General features: G+C 40.2%; 1 protein-coding gene across 4 annotated transcripts in view; it reads right to left on the reverse strand.

The window, feature by feature from the left end:
- Window positions 1-8,105: 8,105 nt before the first annotated feature.
- Window positions 8,106-19,884, reverse strand: part of RIPK1 (receptor interacting serine/threonine kinase 1) — a 19,232-nt gene continuing 7,453 nt past the window's right edge. For 3 of the 4 annotated variants that reach the window (XM_042869939.1, XM_042869942.1, XM_042869943.1), the window contains 8 exons: window positions 19,491-19,719; window positions 18,494-18,643; window positions 17,310-17,386; window positions 14,175-14,265; window positions 11,941-12,486; window positions 10,487-10,558; window positions 9,732-9,884; window positions 8,106-9,163 (listed from right to left, as the gene is read on the reverse strand). In XM_042869939.1, the coding sequence (XP_042725873.1) occupies window positions 8,877-9,163; window positions 9,732-9,884; window positions 10,487-10,558; window positions 11,941-12,486; window positions 14,175-14,265; window positions 17,310-17,386; window positions 18,494-18,643; window positions 19,491-19,719 (1,605 nt within the window). In that variant the 3' untranslated portion in view covers window positions 8,106-8,876. Of the gene's footprint in view, window positions 9,164-9,731; window positions 9,885-10,486; window positions 12,487-14,174; window positions 14,266-17,309; window positions 17,387-18,493; window positions 18,644-19,490; window positions 19,720-19,884 lie in introns of those variants that run through there. The other variant, XM_042869944.1, reaches the window with a different exon arrangement.

Here is a 19,884-nt window from a genome sequence, read left to right on the forward strand (position 1 = left end):
TTAAGCACTGGGGTAGGCTCCTCAGGGAGGTGGTTGAGTCACCATCCCTGGATGTGTTTAAAAAGCGTTCGGATGTGATTTAATGGAGGGTTGTTAGAGTTAAGATAGTATGGTTAGGTTGTGGTTGGACTCAATGATCTTTAAGGTCTTTTCCAACCTGAGTTTTTGTGCACATTTCCCTCAGCCCAATGGGAGCTCAGTGGCTATCCTGAGAGTGAGAAGTTGTCAGCCTTCTTGCTCCACTACAGTTTGTTTGTATAGGACCAACAGTGCTTAGAGGTGAATGACAGACACAGCAAATGCCAGTGCGTAAAGAGATTAACACAGCTGTGTGAGCATACTGGTTTGGTTTATCCCCCAAGCAGATCAAACCATTTAAGATTAAGGTCTTTAGTACAGTTAATTACAAGTAATCCACCATCGAGACAAGCTGCCTTTACTGCTGCCCAATGGCATACATGAGAGCCTGCAGTTTCCTTCCACTTTCAGAGGCTCATTTTTGCTGTGCGTGTCACTGTTCTCACTTCCTTCTGGTGAAAGATGGTGACAGCTGACTGTTGTGAGTTCACAAAAACAAACCAAAAAGACATGGCTTGCTCTTTGGCTACACAAACTGGTTTATTTCTTTTTTCTGAACTTTGGAACTCTCAAAAGGGTTCCTATCTCATGTTTCACTGAGGGAGGTGTCTCAGACTTTTTGTATCTAGTTTAATTCCTGTAAAAATGCCTTTCAACATCTAATCTTACACATCCTCCTCCTACTATGGTTGAAGATGTAGTAACTTGTAAGAAGGTGTGGTGAAAAATCTGAGGGATTAGATAAAAAGCATTGAACACAATGCAGAAGGAGAAAAGAGGTAATTAGAAAGATAAAATCCAGACCTTCACCAGATAAGAGAAAAGGGAGATGAGTGGATTTATGTATCACTTAAGAGTTAAGGTTTGGGTGGCTCAGGATCAGTTATCCACACTGTCATTGTGATGAAAACCAGGTGGATGTGCTGCACCATGCATTGTTTCCAGGCCTTTAATCACAGATCTGGGCCAAATGAGGCACAAAAGCAATCATTCCTTTCCTATGTGCTTGGACTGTGCAACTCATCTCTCAAGGTTTTCTGCCTTCTTTGGCCTGAAGAAAGGAAAGCAGAAACGGTTCTGGCAAAAACTTTTTTTGTCCTATGTGTGTGGAGAAAATGAACTCCACAAAATATACTGAACGAGTGAAACGCCTGAGGGGAGAGAGATACCAGCTGGGTCCACAGAACAATGGCCTCAGCTGTGGAAGAAAGACCCTGCCAAGGTTGGATGCGTATGGAAGATAATCTGGGCCCAAAATGCACGGGCAGTTGTAGGGTGGCACCCTTCCTTGCCCTGCAAACTGCATTATTCTATTATAGAACTGCTGAGTTCCTGGCTCCCTGTCACATAATATCATGGAATCATAGAATTGCTCAGGTTGGAAAAGACCTTGAAGATCATGAAATCCAACTACAACCTAACCATACTACCCTGAATCTAACAACCCTCCTCTAAATCCCTGAGCACCACATCCAAATGGATTTTAAACACAGCCACAAATGGTGACTCAACCATAGGGAGCAGTTGGCTCTGCACTTGTTGTGCACAGATGTATTTAATCTGGAAATAATACAGCTCCACCCTTTTGTCTCCAGTTCCACTAAGCAATTGCTATAGAGTTTCTTCCTGCTGCAGACTAGGTTCTTGAGCCTGTGTAATGTTAATACGTTGTTTTTCCTTCTTTCTCTTGAGCTGCTTTTTATGAAGTTGAATGTCCTGCTGTTTTTTTGTTTGCTCTGACACTTGGATTCCTCTTATTTTCAGATGTTAAGCATAAGTCAGCGTATTCACCGTGGGAGAAAACCTTGTTGCTGCAGCTCCACAAAAAGGTACGGTTTGGATAGAGGTGAATTGCCTAATTCAGAGCAAAGATCACAGAATCATAGAATGGCCTGGGTTGAAAAGGACCACAATGCTCATCTAGTTCCAACCCCCTATGTGCAGGGCCGCCAACCACCAGACCAGGCTGCCCAGAGCCACAACCAGCCTGGCCTTGAATGCCTCCAGGAATGGGGCATCCGCAACCTCTTTGGGCAACCTGTTCCAGTGCTTCACCACCCTCTGAGTGAAAACATTCTTCCTAACATCTAATCTAAATCTCCCCTGTCTCAATTTAAAACCATTCCCCTTGTCTGTCCTCCCGTGGACAGACAAGGAGGCTGTCCACCCTTGTAAACAGCTGTTCCTCCTCCTGTTTATAAGCTCCCTTCAAGTACTGGAAGGCCACAGTGAGGTCTCCCCAGAGCCTTTTCTTCTCCAAGCTAAACAAGCCCAGTTCCCTCAACCTTTCTTCATAAGATGTGGAATAGTGATGTTTCTATGATTCTGTTTTGACCTTTCAAACAAGAAAGATTGAGCAAATGTGGAATTAATTTTGGAAATCTGTAGGTGTGAAGCATGCATAGAAGCAGCAGCATCTTGTATCAGGAGACCTGTTTAGTTAGTGTAGTAGCCACGTTCTAAGTGACTTCTATTGAAAGAATACGTAAGTGAGTAAATAGTGCTTTGTGATCAGCAGAACAGCTAGTAGAAAAAGATCCCAGATATCTTGGCTCAAAGAGCATTGCAGGTTGAAGAAATTGAAACACAGATGGGTATGTAAGAATTGCTCTTTTGTTTCTGTTTGTCTATGTATTTGTTATGCTAGTAAAGGATAGTTGTCTGTTAGCTTAAGCAGAGTCTGTGTGCCTATAATGCCCTTATAAAGAGCTGCAGGAGAAAGACAAAGTGCCCAAGCGTGTCCGTGTGAGGGGGTCTCTTAATTTCAAAGCTGAATGTGATCTGCATCCTATAGTCCTAATAAAAGACTTAGTGCAATTTTTGTTTAGATTCAAGGCATTTCCTAAGATGATTGCAAATAAAAATAAAAGCACAAAAGCAACAGTGGTTTCCCCCTTGGAGGGGGCAAAAGTAACATTCAGAAGATGGCTTTTGATTTGTTTGTGGAAGAGGTTGTATGAATCTCTTCACATTTATAAGAGGTGAACTTGGTGACCCAGATGTTTCTTCTAGAAATATCTCCATTTAGCTCTTGTGACATGAGATATGTGTGGGACGCACAGGAATTGCAACCCATGGTTCAAACCTAAGCAGTATTACTGACTCACTAAGGTGATTAGGGTGGATTTTTGTCTCAAACAACTCTCATCAAGAATCTCTGAGTTCTATAAGCTTTAGTGCTTCTTATCTGACTGCATCCTAGTTCTGGTACAAGTTAGCATCGGTACCAAAGAAATAAGGAAGCTGCTATAGAGAAAGGAAGTGACCTACTTACAGTTAGAAAGGAGTTGAAGAGAGGAGGGAAACCCAGCGTAAGTCAGGAGTTCTCTGACTATTTCATTTCATTTGTGGGACAGCTTCCTCCAGCACAAAGGCAGTCAATGGAATCTGTATGCTAGACCCTGTTCTGATCATAAACTACCTGTGGGTGTTCAAGCTTTTGACTTGCCTGGGCCACACCGAGTGAAGAGGATTTCTCTTGGGCCGCATATAGAATATATAATATAGTTAATGTATATAAGTAACAAAACTTATCATATATGTTTATTTTTCATTAAAATAAAAAATCAGCAACAAAAACATAAAACAAGTGGGATATTTGACCTTGTTTTTGTGAAATTAATGCATCGTTGTCTGGTTCAGTGGAAGTGGTTGCAGTTCTTAGTGAGCTCTCCAGGTGTTCATCAGAGATTTCTGTTGAAATGTTGCTCTTGTACTTCATCCTTGAAATCACTTGTTTACAAATGTATGTGCTGCCAAAAGTGATGATGTGAATGAGGTGTGGCTGTAAGGTGCTAAGACTGTCTTATAAAAGCTTAGAGAGAGACATGATCAGAATTTTCTTTGTGTTGGATGCCTGACTGCAGCCTTATACATCCTGTTTGAAAACTTGCAGGTATTGTATTCATGTTGACTGAAAACAGAGCTGCAAATATACAAAACAGTTGATGATATCTCGTGGAAATCTTGAAACCTATTCTCAATTTTTTTTTATCAACATAAAAAGCATAAACCATAAAAGGCTGCATCTTCTCTGCTGTTCACAGGACCTTGTTTAGCCAACGCGTCAAAACGTATGAAATTATTGGTCATAACTTGAGCTTGCCATAATTTAAGTTTCATTTCAAATGCTGTTATGATTTGAAACACAGCACAGATAAACTGATTTTCACCTTGAAGGTGCATATTCAACTCATTTAAATGAGCAGCCAAATCCACCCAAAACCCTAAATCTGTGAGCCATTTTTAATCTTTGAATTCTGGCACAATTTTTCCTTTTGATTCCTTAAAGGATGTGATTTCATTTAGCAAATCATAAAATCTTTCTAGTATTTTACCCCCAACTTAGCCACCTTCCTTCAGAAAAGTAAATGCTGTCCCCATAATTGGCATCCAGACTTTAAGGAGCTCCTGGAATTGTCCAATGGATTGAATGATTGCCTTCGTGGAAGTTACAGCTTTAATGATTTGCACAACGTTATCCACAGTGAAAGCTTTCACCCTTCAGTTTTCTTGATGTGTGATGTAGTGATATTTCATCAGTTGTGAGTTGCTGGTGGTAATTACATTGTCTTCTATTAATATTACAAGTCCCTCTTTTTTACCAACCATTGGCAGGGACCAGCAGTAGCTATACCAGATATATTGACAAAAGTTAAAGAAAATCACTTTAATGTAGCTTTTACTGTTTCATAGAGAGCAAGAGATTTAGTTGTGTCTTTTAATGACACCAAAGAAGCAATTTCTTCAGTGACATTTTATTAGTCATCAGTACCTCTAATGAAAATGGCAAGTGGGGCCGTATCTGTAGCATCTGTACTTTATCACCAAAGCATAACATGTGGAATTAGCAGCTTCATTCTCCAAATTTCATCTGATAGATGCTCCACTTTCTTCAGTTCACCTGGCTACAGGCTGATGAGACAAACTGATCGTAGAAATATCTTCTTTTTTTTTTTTTTTTTAATCAGGATACGTTACATCTGTCTTGCTTTCCATACATAGCTTAATAAACTCACCATCAGTAAATGGCTGTTTTTTTGCAGTCAGAATTACTGCTGTGTAACTAACTGTTATAAAAGAGTCTGTTTATTTTTTTCCTCAAAGATTTTGCAGCTATGTTGAAACATGAATATCAGTGATCGCTGCGTTTTTCTCACCAGGTGGCACAAGCACATGCCACATAATACATGTGGGCTTGGATGTGGCTGAGTGTCTGTGGTGAGTGCAAGAGGAAGAGTCAGCACTGCACTGCACCCTCCCAGTTTTCCATAACAGTGCTGACTGCACACGCTGGTTTGATTGTTGCTGAGCAATGGGTGCACAGCTGGGGCTGGGCCAAGCTGAGCTGCTTGGCAGAGGAACCGGTAGGGCAGGGCTTGAACTGGTGGTTGATTGAGCACCTGCTGATGGAGGGTTGTTGGCCACGTGACCAGAGGGGTGGAATGAAGGTGGAGCCACCCTGGACTCATATAAAGGCCAGACACTGATGGGAGAGCATCTCCTGGACCTAGGCTGCTTCCTATAGTGCCGTGTAGCCAGAGATCTCTTTCAGCAGGTGGGTGAGTTCAGTTCTTTCTGTACGTGACTACTGGCCTACCTGCCAATGCTCTGGTATTGCCAAGAACCTGTCAGAAGCAATTTTGCTTCTTTGTGAGCAGAACGTATGACTAGATGGTACTAGAGCTAGGGAAGAAAGCCCTCTGTAGTGCTAGAGAGTTGGTAGTTGGCTCTACTTGTACTGGATGATCTTTCCTACTTTGTAGATCCCTCTAGCCATATACAAGGCTGGGCATATTTCAGAAACTTGAAGATTCTTACTCTATTTTTCACATGCCTTCAAGGCTGAATTAAGGTCTTTGATGTAGTATAATGATAAAAAAATTAATGTAGATAAAAGCAGAGCTGATTTAAAGCCACTTGATCAGGGGCCAAGTTCACGAGTATTGCCTCTGGTTGGCAGTGGCTGCAGGAAGAGGGAGCCAAGTGTTGTCAGCCCACTTTAAGTCCACATATCAAACAACAGTGTCTTCTCTGAGTTTTTCATTCTGTACTATTAATTGGTATTATTTAGCAGATATTTTAGAAGCAGTGAAGATTGCTGGAGGTGCTTAGCTGTTTGTGTGCTGGTAATGAACATACAGTAACTGACTAAATTGCTGTGAATACACTGATTGTAATCCTCGAGGATTTTAGAATTTCAGCACATTGGCTTCTTTGTAACAATCACTGTAGCTACAGGACTGAGGCTGCACTTCAGTGAACCCTGTGCTATTAAGCAGTTCTTACTCTGTCTCTGCTAAAAAAGCTTCTGGACAGGCTGCCTAGAATGAAAGGGAAAGGAAATACAAATTATTGCAAAGAACGCAATCTTAAATTGGTCCTTCTGCCATAGCTCAAAAATTCCTTGCATTTCAGTCTGAGGATGGTGCTAACTCGCTTCCTTGGGCCTTGGAAGTCCTTCTTACGTTTCACCCATTTAACCTTGCTTTGAGACCTCTAGCATTATTTTTTACTATCTGTGTCTAAAGAAAGATGTCCGGTACTAGTTTAAAGGCATCATGAAGATTCACAAATTCCATAGTTAGTCTATTCTAGCAGTTAATTGTCCAGTTTATTAAATATGTATTGATTTGCATTTCAGCATGCCTGGCTGCGGCTTCCAGCCATTGGGTGCTATTTTGTGGTTTTTCACAATACCTAAGAGCTTATAACACCTTGGGCTCTGCCCAGGACTCTGTCATTGAGTTCTGTCAATGGTGTGCTGAAAGATTTTCTGTAGCTCTCCTCCTTTTCTATACCATCCACAATGCGACCTGAATGCTGAGCGCTAGTGTAGAATTGGACTTGCCAGTATCAAAGCTTAAGTGAACTTCTATCTCCCACATCCCAGTTCAAAGGTCTTTGACTACTCTGTGCCTGTTGTACTGAGGTGTTTCTACGTCTTTTGTTGTCATTGTTACTTCAGAACGTAAGGTCTTGGCTTGCTTTGATTAATAAAGAAAAAAACTGAATGTGCTCACCATTTATTCTGTGCATCAAATAAGACAAGGTTCTTATAAGGGAAAAATAGAATACTGTATGAATAAAGACTACAGGTGTGTGAGACTTGAATCAAATGGGATATGGAATGGATGCACTGCAGTGAAATCAATGCTTTGAGTACATGGGTGTTTTTAGATCTGTTCTGAAATCTGTTTCGTGAAGTAACACAGGTGGTGGTATTAACACTCTGTGGACTAATAGCAGAAAAAGAAGAATGGGTTTAAGCATATGTGAACAGAAGTTGTGCAAGTCCTCCAGGATCTGGGTGGATGTCAGTCTGTGTTATAATTTCTGCTGAAGTCCTCATTTTGGGGACCCGCTTTCACTATAACTTATGCTAAATGCTTCTAAAGCTGAGAAATATGTTGGGATTTGCTGTGACTCCAGTTTAATTTTACTAAAATAGTGGCTGCTGAATCCTATGCTTCTATTGAATTGCTAACTTTCTGGCATCAATTAGAAGCTAATTAACGCTTACTGCTTTTTCTACAGCAAAGAGACCTGGTCCAAAAAATCTGTTTGGTTTGTAATAAACAAAGCAGAGGTATCATTCTTCACAGCAAGAGTGTGGTGTGATTATTTTAGTGCATAAGAACTTGCAGCTCAGTAATTCTGCTTTCTCAGTATGAAAGATCTATGATTGTGTCAATACGTGCAAATTGAAGAATGATGAGGAACATTCCCAGGCAGTAGGACACTAAAATCTACGCTACAGAGCTCTTCCAACGTTCCCCAGTACAACTTAAATGTGGTGAGACAACCCTTGCTTTAATATTTCAAGGTTAAATGAATTTGTTATGCTGTCAGCAAGCTACTCTTTGCCAGCTGGCCTCAGCATCATGGAATGTTCCCAAGTGCATTTTAATTAACTAGTATAAATGCAGCCTAGGAGTTTTAGTAACTAGTAATACTCTTAGTCACACAGTGAGCAGAATGGGTCTTCTATCCTCTAATAAAGAAGCACTTTCCCCTTCCCAAAGCTCTTGTGTTTCCCAGGTCTTTATTTTGGATTGCATAATGATTGTTTTTCCCATGTAATAAAGCAGAGCAGAGATTACTCCCATAAAATCTTCTCTACCAAGCAGCACAAAATCTAATGCAATGTTAACCCATGAAAGAAGACTATTTTACCAATTACACACTTTTTCAACCAAAAAAAAAAATCATTTCTGCTTTTATTCACACTTCTATTCAGCAGAGTTCTAGATATATAATGAACATTATAAAAAGATATAAAAATAATAGCACATTAACTTAAAGCAGTCTGGGATAGTAGTAGCCTTGTAAGTATTGGCAAGATCTAAGGGTTGATTTTGCTTTCTGTCCACGTCTTTCAAACAGTGAGCCAGTCTTTCATGTTTGTGCTGATCCATTAGCATTGCTGAAATGACATACTTTCTGTTCAGAACCAAAGAAGAGTTCATCATACTTAAAGATAGACTAGGGATTCTGTATAATTTAATTTCCTCAAATCAGTAGTAGTAATGCCTCTGTCTAATGTTTGGAAATTTTTTTGTTTTTAATCTTCCCTCCCAGAAGGAAAATACCACATTTTAACATCTGGAAGACCTCATTATCTTGACACAAACTTTTAGAGTTGCTGGAGGTATTCATTGAAAACTGCTTGGCAGAAAAATCCATTCCAAAGAGGAAAAGTGTGCAAAAAGCTCCAGAAAGTCTGTTCAGAATTATCTGTTATTGGAAGTCTTCAGGTAAAAACATCCTTTGTGCCTCCCTCTCCAGCTTCAGTCAATTTATTCCTCATTCATTTGCATCAAGCAAGTAAGGAGATCCAGTCTTTGGCAGCCAAAGAGGGCTCTGGCAATTTTTCCAACTGTAGCACCTTTGGAGCCTTCCCTCATTTCCCACTTACGCAGCATTTGGTAAACTTTTTCTTTTAGTCCATCCCGTTCGTAGTCGTGATCAATTTCATCAATTTCAGAGTTGCTGAAGCCTAGTTTACGGGCACAGTGCTTCCACTGCTTAGCTAACTTTTCTCTCACTAGATTCAGCTGTTTCTCAGTCAGGACAGTATTATTGTCTGAAGAAGAAGAAAAAAAAAAAAAGTATAAGAAAATAGCATTATTTAACATTCCTTCTGCTCCCCACGCTACTTCAGTCGTCCTTTCCAAAGTATTTGCAATATCTTGAGGTAGAACTTCGGTGACAGGATCAAAAGTGGAGGCAATACTAGCTAATTACCACAAAAGAAACTCCAAATGGGAACACACGTGTTCACAAGCAGTTGGTGGACTTGCTTTTTTTTCTGAATCTACCTTAGTTTATTATTTAAACACCTGTGAAATTCAGAGCTCTTTCCTAAAGTCCTTGTATAGCTGACTGATGTCTATATGTGATGTCTTTTACATTCTGGGACTCTTTACTTTGTTCACTTAGGAATAAAAGGGTAGCTTAATCCAATATTGACAAGACAAATAAGGTACACAGTATTCCAGAACAGTATTGGCACAGACCTGTAAATATTTCAAGTACTGTGCAAAAAAGGAGTCACAGACTAAGTTGTACTGTTCTCACATTGTCCAAACCTAATGATTCTCAGAGATAACTGCGTGAGGATCACACACCAAAGCTAGGGAGGTACATCTTACCAAATATACCCGTTGATTCATAGTATAGGAAAGATGCTTCTGTAGCAACAGGAGAAGTGCTGATGTGTTGATTCTGCTCTTCAATCTTCATGTGATTGTGGGATCCAATTTGAATTCCGGAGCTGTTAGTTATGTTGTACATGACTGAATCTTCTGTGTAAGGAAATTAATACAGTTTTATAAACATCTGTATATAAATCAAAAATTCAAGTACTGCATGAAGGGTAAGGATGAAGATTTTGATAATTGACGGAGTGATTAAATTCTTGTATTGTATTTAACATAGAAACTGTGGAATTGTTTCAGTTGGAAGGGACCCTTAAAAGTCATCTAGTCAAGCTCCTCTGCAAAGTACTGGCAATCATGAACACGTTTTCATGTATTGTGACACAGCTGTGCTTTACTGAAAGCCAGTGTTACTGTATCCCACAACAAAATGCCCTAGACAAAGGACAGGACAGGTTTAAGGCAGCTGAACTCTGGAGACCTGTGCTCCAAGGAAGGCTGATCAGCACAATCCTTATGTTTTACATTAAAGATGACGATGTCCTCGATCAAGCAAATATAAATGTGCGGATATGGAATTGTAGAGACCGGAATATTACATGGTAACATTGCTAACTTCTGCTATATGTAAGGATATAAAGCAATTACATGAATTATTTCAAGATGCTGAAGCTTTTTTCCTCACTGATTGTGATGCAATGCACATATTGTTGGCTACCAAGACAGATAAAGGCTACAGCTACACTTACCTCTGGTTATTGGAGGTGCAGGAGGATAATATGTGAAAGTTCCTCTTGTGAAAGAGGCAGAAACCTTGATACCTAAACAGAGGGGAAATGCTACAAGTATTATGCAAATTTAAAAAAGAAAAATCTATAAGTACTGCAGTTATTTGTACTTAAATACGAAAAGACAAGAAGCTTTTAATTAACAGGACTTTATCTCCTTGAATAACTCTAGAGCAGTTACCCTTATCGTGGTTTTGCTTGGGAACAAATAGCCTTCATGATCCTTGGATCCCAGTGAGGACAGCAGGATTCCATGTGGGTGTTGAACACCTGGCTAGCAGACAGCAGTGCAGGATCACAGTGTAGTCACAGATATTACTGCCACCCATCACATATTCAAATTTGAAAATTCCAGACCAAGAAAGCTGCCAAGCACACTGCTACTATTTACTGCTGAGACTGGTCGTGGTTTGTTAGTGTGTTAGCTGTAGCAAAAGCGTGGGATGCCACTGCATCTTCTGTTGGTAGCAGCAATGTCCTGCAGAGATGGAACTTCCTGTTGGGCACAGTAATGGATCTGGATGTGCTCAGATGAGCTCTAACAGCTTATGATGGGGCACTGAGAGACTGGGTTACAGTCTCCAAATAAAACAATGGAAGAACTGCAGTTCAGGTCTTCTGCATCTGTCTGATACCTGCCATGACATTGTATGTTGCCCCCCTACTATAACTGCTTTTACTTTTTTGGTCTCTTTATAATAGTGATACTGACAGTTCTAATTCCTGCCTTCTGACATGACAGCTCTTAGACTCATTTCAGTGCATAAACTCAAACAGTTCCAGCTTCTGCATAAATAATTGAGCAGAATAACAACTTTGTGGCATTCTGCCTGTAAGCAGCTGTGTGTCCTCAATTTATTATTATTATTTTTTTTCTGAGAAGATCTAAAATAGAATGCCACACTAAAAATCTAAAAAGCTAGTAGAAGACTGTTGTGTACAATACTTCCTTTAGTTCCTGGAAGTTGTATCTTAACTGCTGCTGGTTACTGACAGCTTATTTCTGCTTGCTACTGACACTCACTGTTCTCTTTGTTTTCTCCATACCTTTCTATCCCACAGTTCACTATAAACAGTAAGAGAACCTCTGATCTCCAGTTAAGAGCTTTAGCTCCTTGTTAGCTCCCTGAACTCATGAATTTCTTAACTTGCTGCAAATCAAGCTTAAATACCTATTTTCTGAAATGCTACACATCATTTCGAGAAGTTCCATTTTTGCATGCACAACCTGTGGTGTGAATGTTACATTCTGTGAGTCAAAAATACTCCTTAGCTTTCCAGGCGTGGTTACTAACAGCTCTTAGTTTTGATAACTGCTGCGGTATATCCATTGTCTGCTATTATTAAGGCTGCTTTGTTTTTAGAAGAAAAAACATTCTCAGAAACACAAGAGTTGGGAGGAGGAGGAATCTCACCTGTATCCATGTCTGCATTCTTTTGTTGCTGGTTTATGCTGCTCTGTGCCCCCAGGTTTGGGCGAGATTCCGGCACGGGAGTTTTGCTTAGGCTAAAGGCACTGGTTGAGCAGGGATCATAGAGATCTTCCGTGTTTCCTGTTAGGAGGCTGTTAACATTCGGCCCATAAAAATTATTGAAATTTCCCCATGTTGGCATTGCAGCTCGTTTTGGCAAAAACCAAGGGTTAGTGTTTGACCCCATATTTTCAGCTTTGTGATAATGTTCACTCCGCTGAGAAACAGAAGGCAGCTTTGCAAATGGATCGTTGGAAACTTTTTGTCTCCTTTCTCTCTCTCTCATTTCAGGGGTGTATGGTGGAACTACTGATTTATCCATCCGGCTGCCAAATGCATGGTAGTCGTATTCACGTTCCAGTTTTCTTTCTAGATTGTCAGAGGATGTAAACGAAGTCTCACAGCTCTCAACAGGCTGGTTCTCAGGGCAGGCAGCAAACAAGGCTTCATTAATCTGACCCTGAGAGCTGTGTAGAGAATTAGGTTGATCTGAAAGAGAAAAAAATGAAGTATTTGAAATATATTCTATTGCAAGAACATAGCTAGTGGTGGCATTAGATTCTATTCATTTATTTTTAATATTATGGTAACTTATAAAAGTGTAGCATCACTTCCAGCATAAGCTGTTTTATATAATACTTCCCTTTCTGGGAAGTATCACAGAACTATGTCTAGGAAAGTGGTGTCTGAGCTTGTTATTCTGCTGATATCAACACCACGTTCTTAGTCACTGGAACAACAGGTTCCCAGCAGCATGTGTAGGGTCTGATTTACTACTGAGTCTTGACTGCATTAACTGCATTCAATCATTTAATAAGAGCAGAGTATGACAAGATGGAAAATAGAACTCACTATAATTGGTGTTATTTAATTCAACACTTTGTCATTAAAATTCAGTAAAATTCTGTGACTTTGTCATTAAAGTAATATCTGCAAAAAATTATGCAGAAATCCGGTCTGGATATTTCAGGATTAATCCTTTCTATTTTGTCTGGTTTATTCTTCATTGTCTCAAATAGCTTTTTACAAGTAACACTTACAGATAGAACAGTCTGTCATCTTTGAAACTAGTTCTCTCTATCAAAGGAAGTACCAAATTAGATATAATAGATAGAATTAGTGATAATTTAGATCATGCTGCAACATTCTGGGGAAACTGAACCAACCAACCAACCTGACTTTGTCAGGATGTCAAGATTGTATCTTTCTGCAGCCTAGTTTGACAATAAAACCTTTTTATCCTTAAAAGCACAAAAGCATCTGTAATCTCTAGTCTTACATTATTCTTTTTGCTAGGGAAATGTAACTATATTAATTCAAAAATACAGCAATAGGCCTGCCTTACTAAGTCCAATAGTTCCACTAAAGAACTGTTACGGCTAACGCAGCTTTGGTGAGGGTTTATCAGTTGCCTGTTACAGTTCCAAGTTACTTGTTCAATACAATCTTTATAATGGTGTGGGCATAGTCAGCGGGATTTGATTTCTACTGAATTTTAGATTGTTTGTAAATCAGTGTTGGAAATAGGATCTCATTTCCTTTGCTGTTAAGATACTTTGGTAAAACAATTCCAGCTGTGCTACTACAAGAATAACTACATTGTAACATACTGATGTGACAGCTCCATAAAACATGCAACTCATCCAGGGTTTAAAATATGAGAGAAAGGGGAGAAGACTCATGTATTACTGCTCTTCTGGTAGATTATGGACAGCAAGATCCCAAAATACTGTAATGTGTTGTTGTTTTCTTATTAATAATTTTGCGTCCTGGTTTGTAACAAAGGCTAGAGTGGGGAAAAAGGAAAGTTTGTGGAGTTGAAGTTGACAGGACAAGCATTAAGTTTGTTGGTGTGACCAGAAGGGTGGGAAGGAATATCAACTATGTAAAGCAGTTATCAAATTGACTACTGAAAAATCTAGTATAGAAAAAACTGTTGGCATGGAAGAGGAAAGCGCAAGGCTGAAATAAAATGGGTTTGAACTGTAGATGCTGGAAAAATTTAGTGAGCTTGGGAGCAAATTTAGTTTTTTCAGTGATTAAAATTCTCTGTGAAGTACTGAATAATTGAGTCTCTCCATAGCAACTTAATGGTAACATTACTCGCTTTGTACATGGGCAACCTTTATCTGTAGCAGAGTAAATGCCGTGCTAGGTAAGTGACTTGGAACACTTACCTATTTGGCCATTACTGGTATCTACCACTACAGCATCTATTTGAAGGGATTTCATCCTCTGTAGCAACTCTTCTGACTCGGGCCACATTTCCTACATGTAAGAAAAGAACATACGATCAAGTTATAGGTAAAAGCTTAACAAAAGGAAGCGCCTGTAGAATAGGAAACACATCCTCACAGTGATGTCACCTGGGTGAACAGATCCCATGAATCTGTTGGAAGAAATCCTCTTACAGAGGGCAGAGCCTTGCAGAAAATATCCACTGCTTTGCTACAGATGGGCAAAATCTTATCTTCAGTGAAAGAAGGAAGAACTGTAATGCAACTGTAGTATGAAATGCCAGCTTGGCCAGAGAACCTTTAACTAAATGAGTATAAGCTTAATCTTTACATAGTGATAGATTTCATAATTAATGTCTCCCCTATGGTCCTCACAAAGAAGCTGATAACTGTGAGCTAGATGAGCATACGGTGACTTGAAAACTAGTTGAATAACTGGACCCAGCGGGTAGTGACCGATACTTAGAATTTTAGTTGGAGGCTGGTAACTATCAGTGTACCCCAAGGGCCATCACTGAGTCCAATCCTGTTCAACATCTCCATTAATGATACAGAGGGACATCAACAGGATGGAGAGATGAGCTAACAGGAACCTCACAAAGGTCAGTGAAGGGGGATGTTAAGTTCTGCACCTGAGGAGGAATAACTCCGTGCACCAATATATGCTGGGGGCTGACTGGCTGGAAAGCAGCTCTGCAGAAAAGGACCTGGGAGACCTGATGGATGCCAAATTGAATGTGAACTTGCAATACACCCTTGCAGTGAAGAAGGCTGATGGTGTCCTGGTGCATTTGGAGGACTGTAGGTCAAGGGAGGTGATCCCTCCCCTCTACTTAAGATTGGTGAGGCCACACCTGGAGTGCTGTGTTCAGTTCTGAGCCCCTGCAGTACAAGAGCCAACAGAAAGGGTGCAGATAAGACAACTAAGGGAGTGGAGCATCTTTCTTGTGAGAGAGGCTGAAAGAGCTGAGACTGTTTAGACTGGAGATGAGGAGGATCAGAGGAGATCATGTCAGCATGTATAAGCATCTGACAGCATGGTGTAAAGAAGACACTCTTTCCAGTGGTGCCCAGTGACAGAACAAGAGGTGGTGGGAACAAATGGAACCACAGGAGGTTCTGAGAGTGGCAGTATAGGGTTTTTCTGCTTTTTTTTTTTTTTTTTTTTAATTTTTAAATTTTTTAAAAATATTTTTAAACTGTTTAGGTGACCAAGCAGTGGCACTTTGCTCAAATGTACAAAAGCTGCCTGAACGTGGATCTGGGCAGCCTGCTGTAGGTGTTCTTGGCAAAGCAGAGGGTTGGACCAGATGATCTCCTCACCTCCCTTCCAATCTCAACCATTCTGTGATCCTGCAGCCCTTTTAGTTAGGGGGCTGTAAACTCTTGCTTCCACAATTGCTAGTGCTGAGGCAACAAAGGCTTTGCCTGAATCCTCTAACTCATGTTCCTAATGAAGCTGTCCTAGCAGTTCACCATCCTGACTTGCCTGGGTGCTGTATGCACACTCTGTGCCCCTCACCTGTGTGGCTTGATATGAAGGGATGCTTTTCTTCCTGGGGGAGGAACAGACATATCCCATTTTCTAAATAGTTCTTTAGTCCCTATGATTATTTGGGGCTGCTATCGTAACATGGACCTTTGGAGTTCATATCAGAAGTTAGTTCAGTTCTCACTGATAGCTCACAACAAATGAATAAATTAATACTACAAAAAGATTCTGTCATCAGCCAATACTCCAGAAGTTTTCATTCTCGTATTATTTTTCAGTCCTGAGATCATTCTTTGTATCATAAGCTGTAAACCTAAACCTCAAGTCAGAAAAGGAAGAGAAACCAACTTACGCACTAGGAAAAAATAACTGATTTCAGATAAAAATGGGAACTATTCTTGCTGCTGTTGTGTAGCTCCTGCTCTCAAACATGCTGAGAATTTATAGGCATTAAAGAAAAAAGCAATGTAGCATGAATTCAGAGTTTTTTATACTTACTTTAAATCATATTCTGACACTTCTGAATCTCTGGAATAATATTTTATTATGTGAGTGAGACATTCTGGACACGATAGAAGCTTTTCTGAAGTACTGTGTTATCACAGTCATTCATATCAGGGTCATTCAGGTTACAGTGGGCCTTGGGATGTGTCTTGTCCCACATCCGGCCCAGAACAGGACTGTCCCTGGGGCTGGACCAGGTACCCCAGGGCTTTGTCTGTCTGCATCCTGGAACCTCTAAGGTAGGTGACCAGACAGCTGCCGTGGGCAGCTTGCTCCACTGCTGTCTGTCCTTGTGGGGCTATTCTTGTTTTACCTTATGCTCACTGTCTCTCATCTTCCTTTTTCTGTGTGCTGCTGTGAAAGATTTTGGCTCCAACTTCTCAATAAACCTTTCAAAGGTAGGAACAGGCTGCTGCTTTTACGTCTTTCCCAAACCATCTCCTGTTCAGGCTGAGTAAGCCCCAGTCTTTGCAGCAGTGCTGCTCCCCAGCCAGCACTGAGGCCACATGCTGTTTCTCCTCTCATGCAGCATACTGCACTTGGGTTTTTTTGGAGTTCTGTAAGGTTTCTGTCATCCCAATCTCCCAGCCTGCTTTGGGCACCCTTGACCATAATGGTACTTATTCATCCCCATAGTTTGTCATCTGCATGTCTTATGAGATCATACTCCATCACTCCTTTGGTCACTGATCAAGGTGTAAATCAGGGCATGTCCCAGTATAGCAGATCCCTGCATTATTCTAATCCAGGTGAAGTAGGGCCCATTAATCACTACCCTCTAAGGCCATTCAATCTGTTCTTAACCCATCTGGCTGTCTACCCATCCAGATGGTAACTTCTGAACCTGGACACAGGAATATTTTGGGAGACAGCATTGAAAAGCTTCCTGAAGCTGAGGTAAATGACATACACTGTTTTCCCCTCATTCACAAATCCATCCATTTTTACACTGTAGGAAATCAGGTTGGTTGGGCATGATCAGAGTTGGGCAGAATCTGGCAGTACCTGGGGACGTGGCACGGCATGGTTGGGAAGCTGACACTTTAGTATTAGGAAATAATAGTTAAGAAATTACTCACTTCCATCTTCTTCAGATCATCTTCAATATTTTTTTCTAGATTTTGGTAGTAAAAGGGCATGTACTTATTACTAACTTCTGCAAAAAAAAAAAAAAAAAAAAAGAGAGAATTAGATGAAGATGGTTTTCAGTAGAAAATCAGTAGTACATGCTGTTAACAACCTTGATGCACAGGAATTCAATCAAGATTTTATATCAAGTCAGAAATAGTAATGAAAAAATTAAACACGCATTGGAGTCTATGTTCACATGACTTGTTTAGCGTTAGTGTAGTTAAAAACAAGGTTATTTCTATGGATTTTTTTGGTCATCTTATTGCTTGTTAGGAGAAAAGTGATTGGTGGCTGAAATAACTTCCCTTGGCTGCCAAAATAAGTAAGATGCATTTAACTGCATTCAGGTATTGGATAAACAGCTACCCTACTTCTACTAAAGATGGAATTACTCAAAGAATCTACAAACATCACTGCAGGTTAAATATAGAAATAGCAGATTTGTTTCTCCCTGTCTATATGCTTCTCGTGAATATCGATTCTGCTGCATATGAAGCTCTAGGTGCTTCTGCATAACTCCCTGAGCATGTAGTTTTTCTTTTTTGGGACTGCTGTTGTGACAGAGAGAAAAGGCAAAGGGAAATGAGGAATATTGGCTTATGTATGTTGTATATTTGATGATTGCTCTTATTTTCCCCCCCCCTCCCCTCCCCACCTTCTATCAGACCACTCAGTCGACTTTTTGTAACTTCAGTTGCTTTGGATTCTGACCACATAAAAGGATGATCAGTAACAAACTGCTGCATTGCTAATGGAAGGCTAATCAGCTTTTGATGCAGGTTTTGATAGGATATTATGTCAGTTGTACCCAAGATGTATTATGTTCCTTCACACCAGCTTTTCTGAAGCCTTTGGAGAAGGAGGATCATACAACATTGAAGAAAAAATTACAGCATGTACAAAGTGTCTTGTCTCCATCCGGTCTATTCTACTCCATCTGCTGTTCTTTCTCAAAGCTGTAACTGTTGGACGGGATGCTATTTGTAGTCAGTGTATGGAGAACAGGTTTTACTGGGCATCTGAGTTGGTCACTTTATTTTCTAATTGAGAATTAGTAAGAAGGAATTCACGTTTGCTGCACTGCAAACTATTGATGGACACAGAACAAAAATAATCCCATGTAATGCCTTACCTGCGAAGGTCGGCCGATCCTCTGCCTTCTGCTCCCAGCATTGTTTCATTAAGTCAATAATTTCCTTTGGACATTCCTCAATGATTTCTTCTACGTCCGGTCTGTTTCCACGAATGATTCCAAAGTAAATATGGGCTTCATTTATACAATCTGAAAAATTAAAATTTCGCATCAGGTTCTGATCCCAGGTTTTTCTCTCTCCCAAAGTCACATCTTCGTAGGCAAAAAGGAACAGCTGAAGCAACAGCCTGTGTATTTGTGCGTATATAAATGAAGATTTCGAAGAAAGAAGTCTGAGTTATAGATACAAACTTGAGAGATTTCTGAAGCTGAATCCAGTTCCCTAACTTCTGTATATTAGAGACTTCAGATAAATGAATGTTTTTATGCATATGTGCCATGGGAGGGTGACATATCTAGATTTGTAGAACCTGAATCTCAGTTACGCTCTGTGCTAGCTCAGAACACAAAGACAGTCACATAGGCAGTGTGCAGACAGTTAGCAGAACAAAACAAACATGCAAAATGATAAACGTTGCTCTGGAATTCCACGATCTGCTCCTACTTTTCTACATGTATGCATGTTAAGAGATCAGCATTACACAGCTGAGGAACAGTAACTGGCTGCATGAACAGTCCTGTCAAAAGAGAAATGCTGGTACGTTTAGCCCATGTCAGGAATCAGCATACATGAGAGATTCCATCCAGGCCTGCCCAAGGCTTGTCTGATTTATGCCACTGAGTGCAAGTTTACATGTGTTCTGTATGTACAAACTTGGCCTTATGCCTGTATTTCAAGTGCCACTGAAAAGTGCACTGTGTTCCTGACATTTCAAAGGAATGATGCAGTCAGTGCCAATAAGTGGCCATGAGATGTAAAAACAGGGGCTATACTTGGGCACAGGCAGCATAACCCACTATTCTTAACTTTGTAACTTGAAATGCTTAGCGTTTATAACTTAACCTTGTAACCTAATGTTTTTTCCAAATAACTTACTCTCATATGGCTCTTTGTTAGCAAAAATTGCCCAAATTACAATGCCAAAGCTGTAAATATCTGATTTCTCCACAGGTTTTACATTAACATCATCTAAGTGCTCTGGGGCCATATAGAAAAGGGTCCCGGCGTTGTTCTGGGAAGCGCTCTTGATTTTCTTCTGCCTGCTGGTCTCTTCTGTGGTCAGCCGGCTCCAGTTCTTAAAGGACGCAACACCAAGATCTGCAATCTATTAAAAAAAACCAAGAAAATGTCAGAGCTAGTGCTGTGGTGAAAAGGAGATAAGGAAGTAATTCATGCAGCGCTGGATGTTGTAACATTAGCTGGTACAAACTGCAAAAATGTAACTAAAGGAAAGGGGGGAAAATGTTTGCTATTTTATCTTTTCTTCCCC

The sequence above is a fragment of the Lagopus leucura genome, unplaced genomic scaffold, assembly GCF_019238085.1.
Source record: "Lagopus leucura isolate 7727_CA_CO unplaced genomic scaffold, USGS_WTPT01 Super-Scaffold_100002, whole genome shotgun sequence".
In the NCBI taxonomy this organism is placed as follows: domain Eukaryota; kingdom Metazoa; phylum Chordata; class Aves; order Galliformes; family Phasianidae; genus Lagopus; species Lagopus leucura.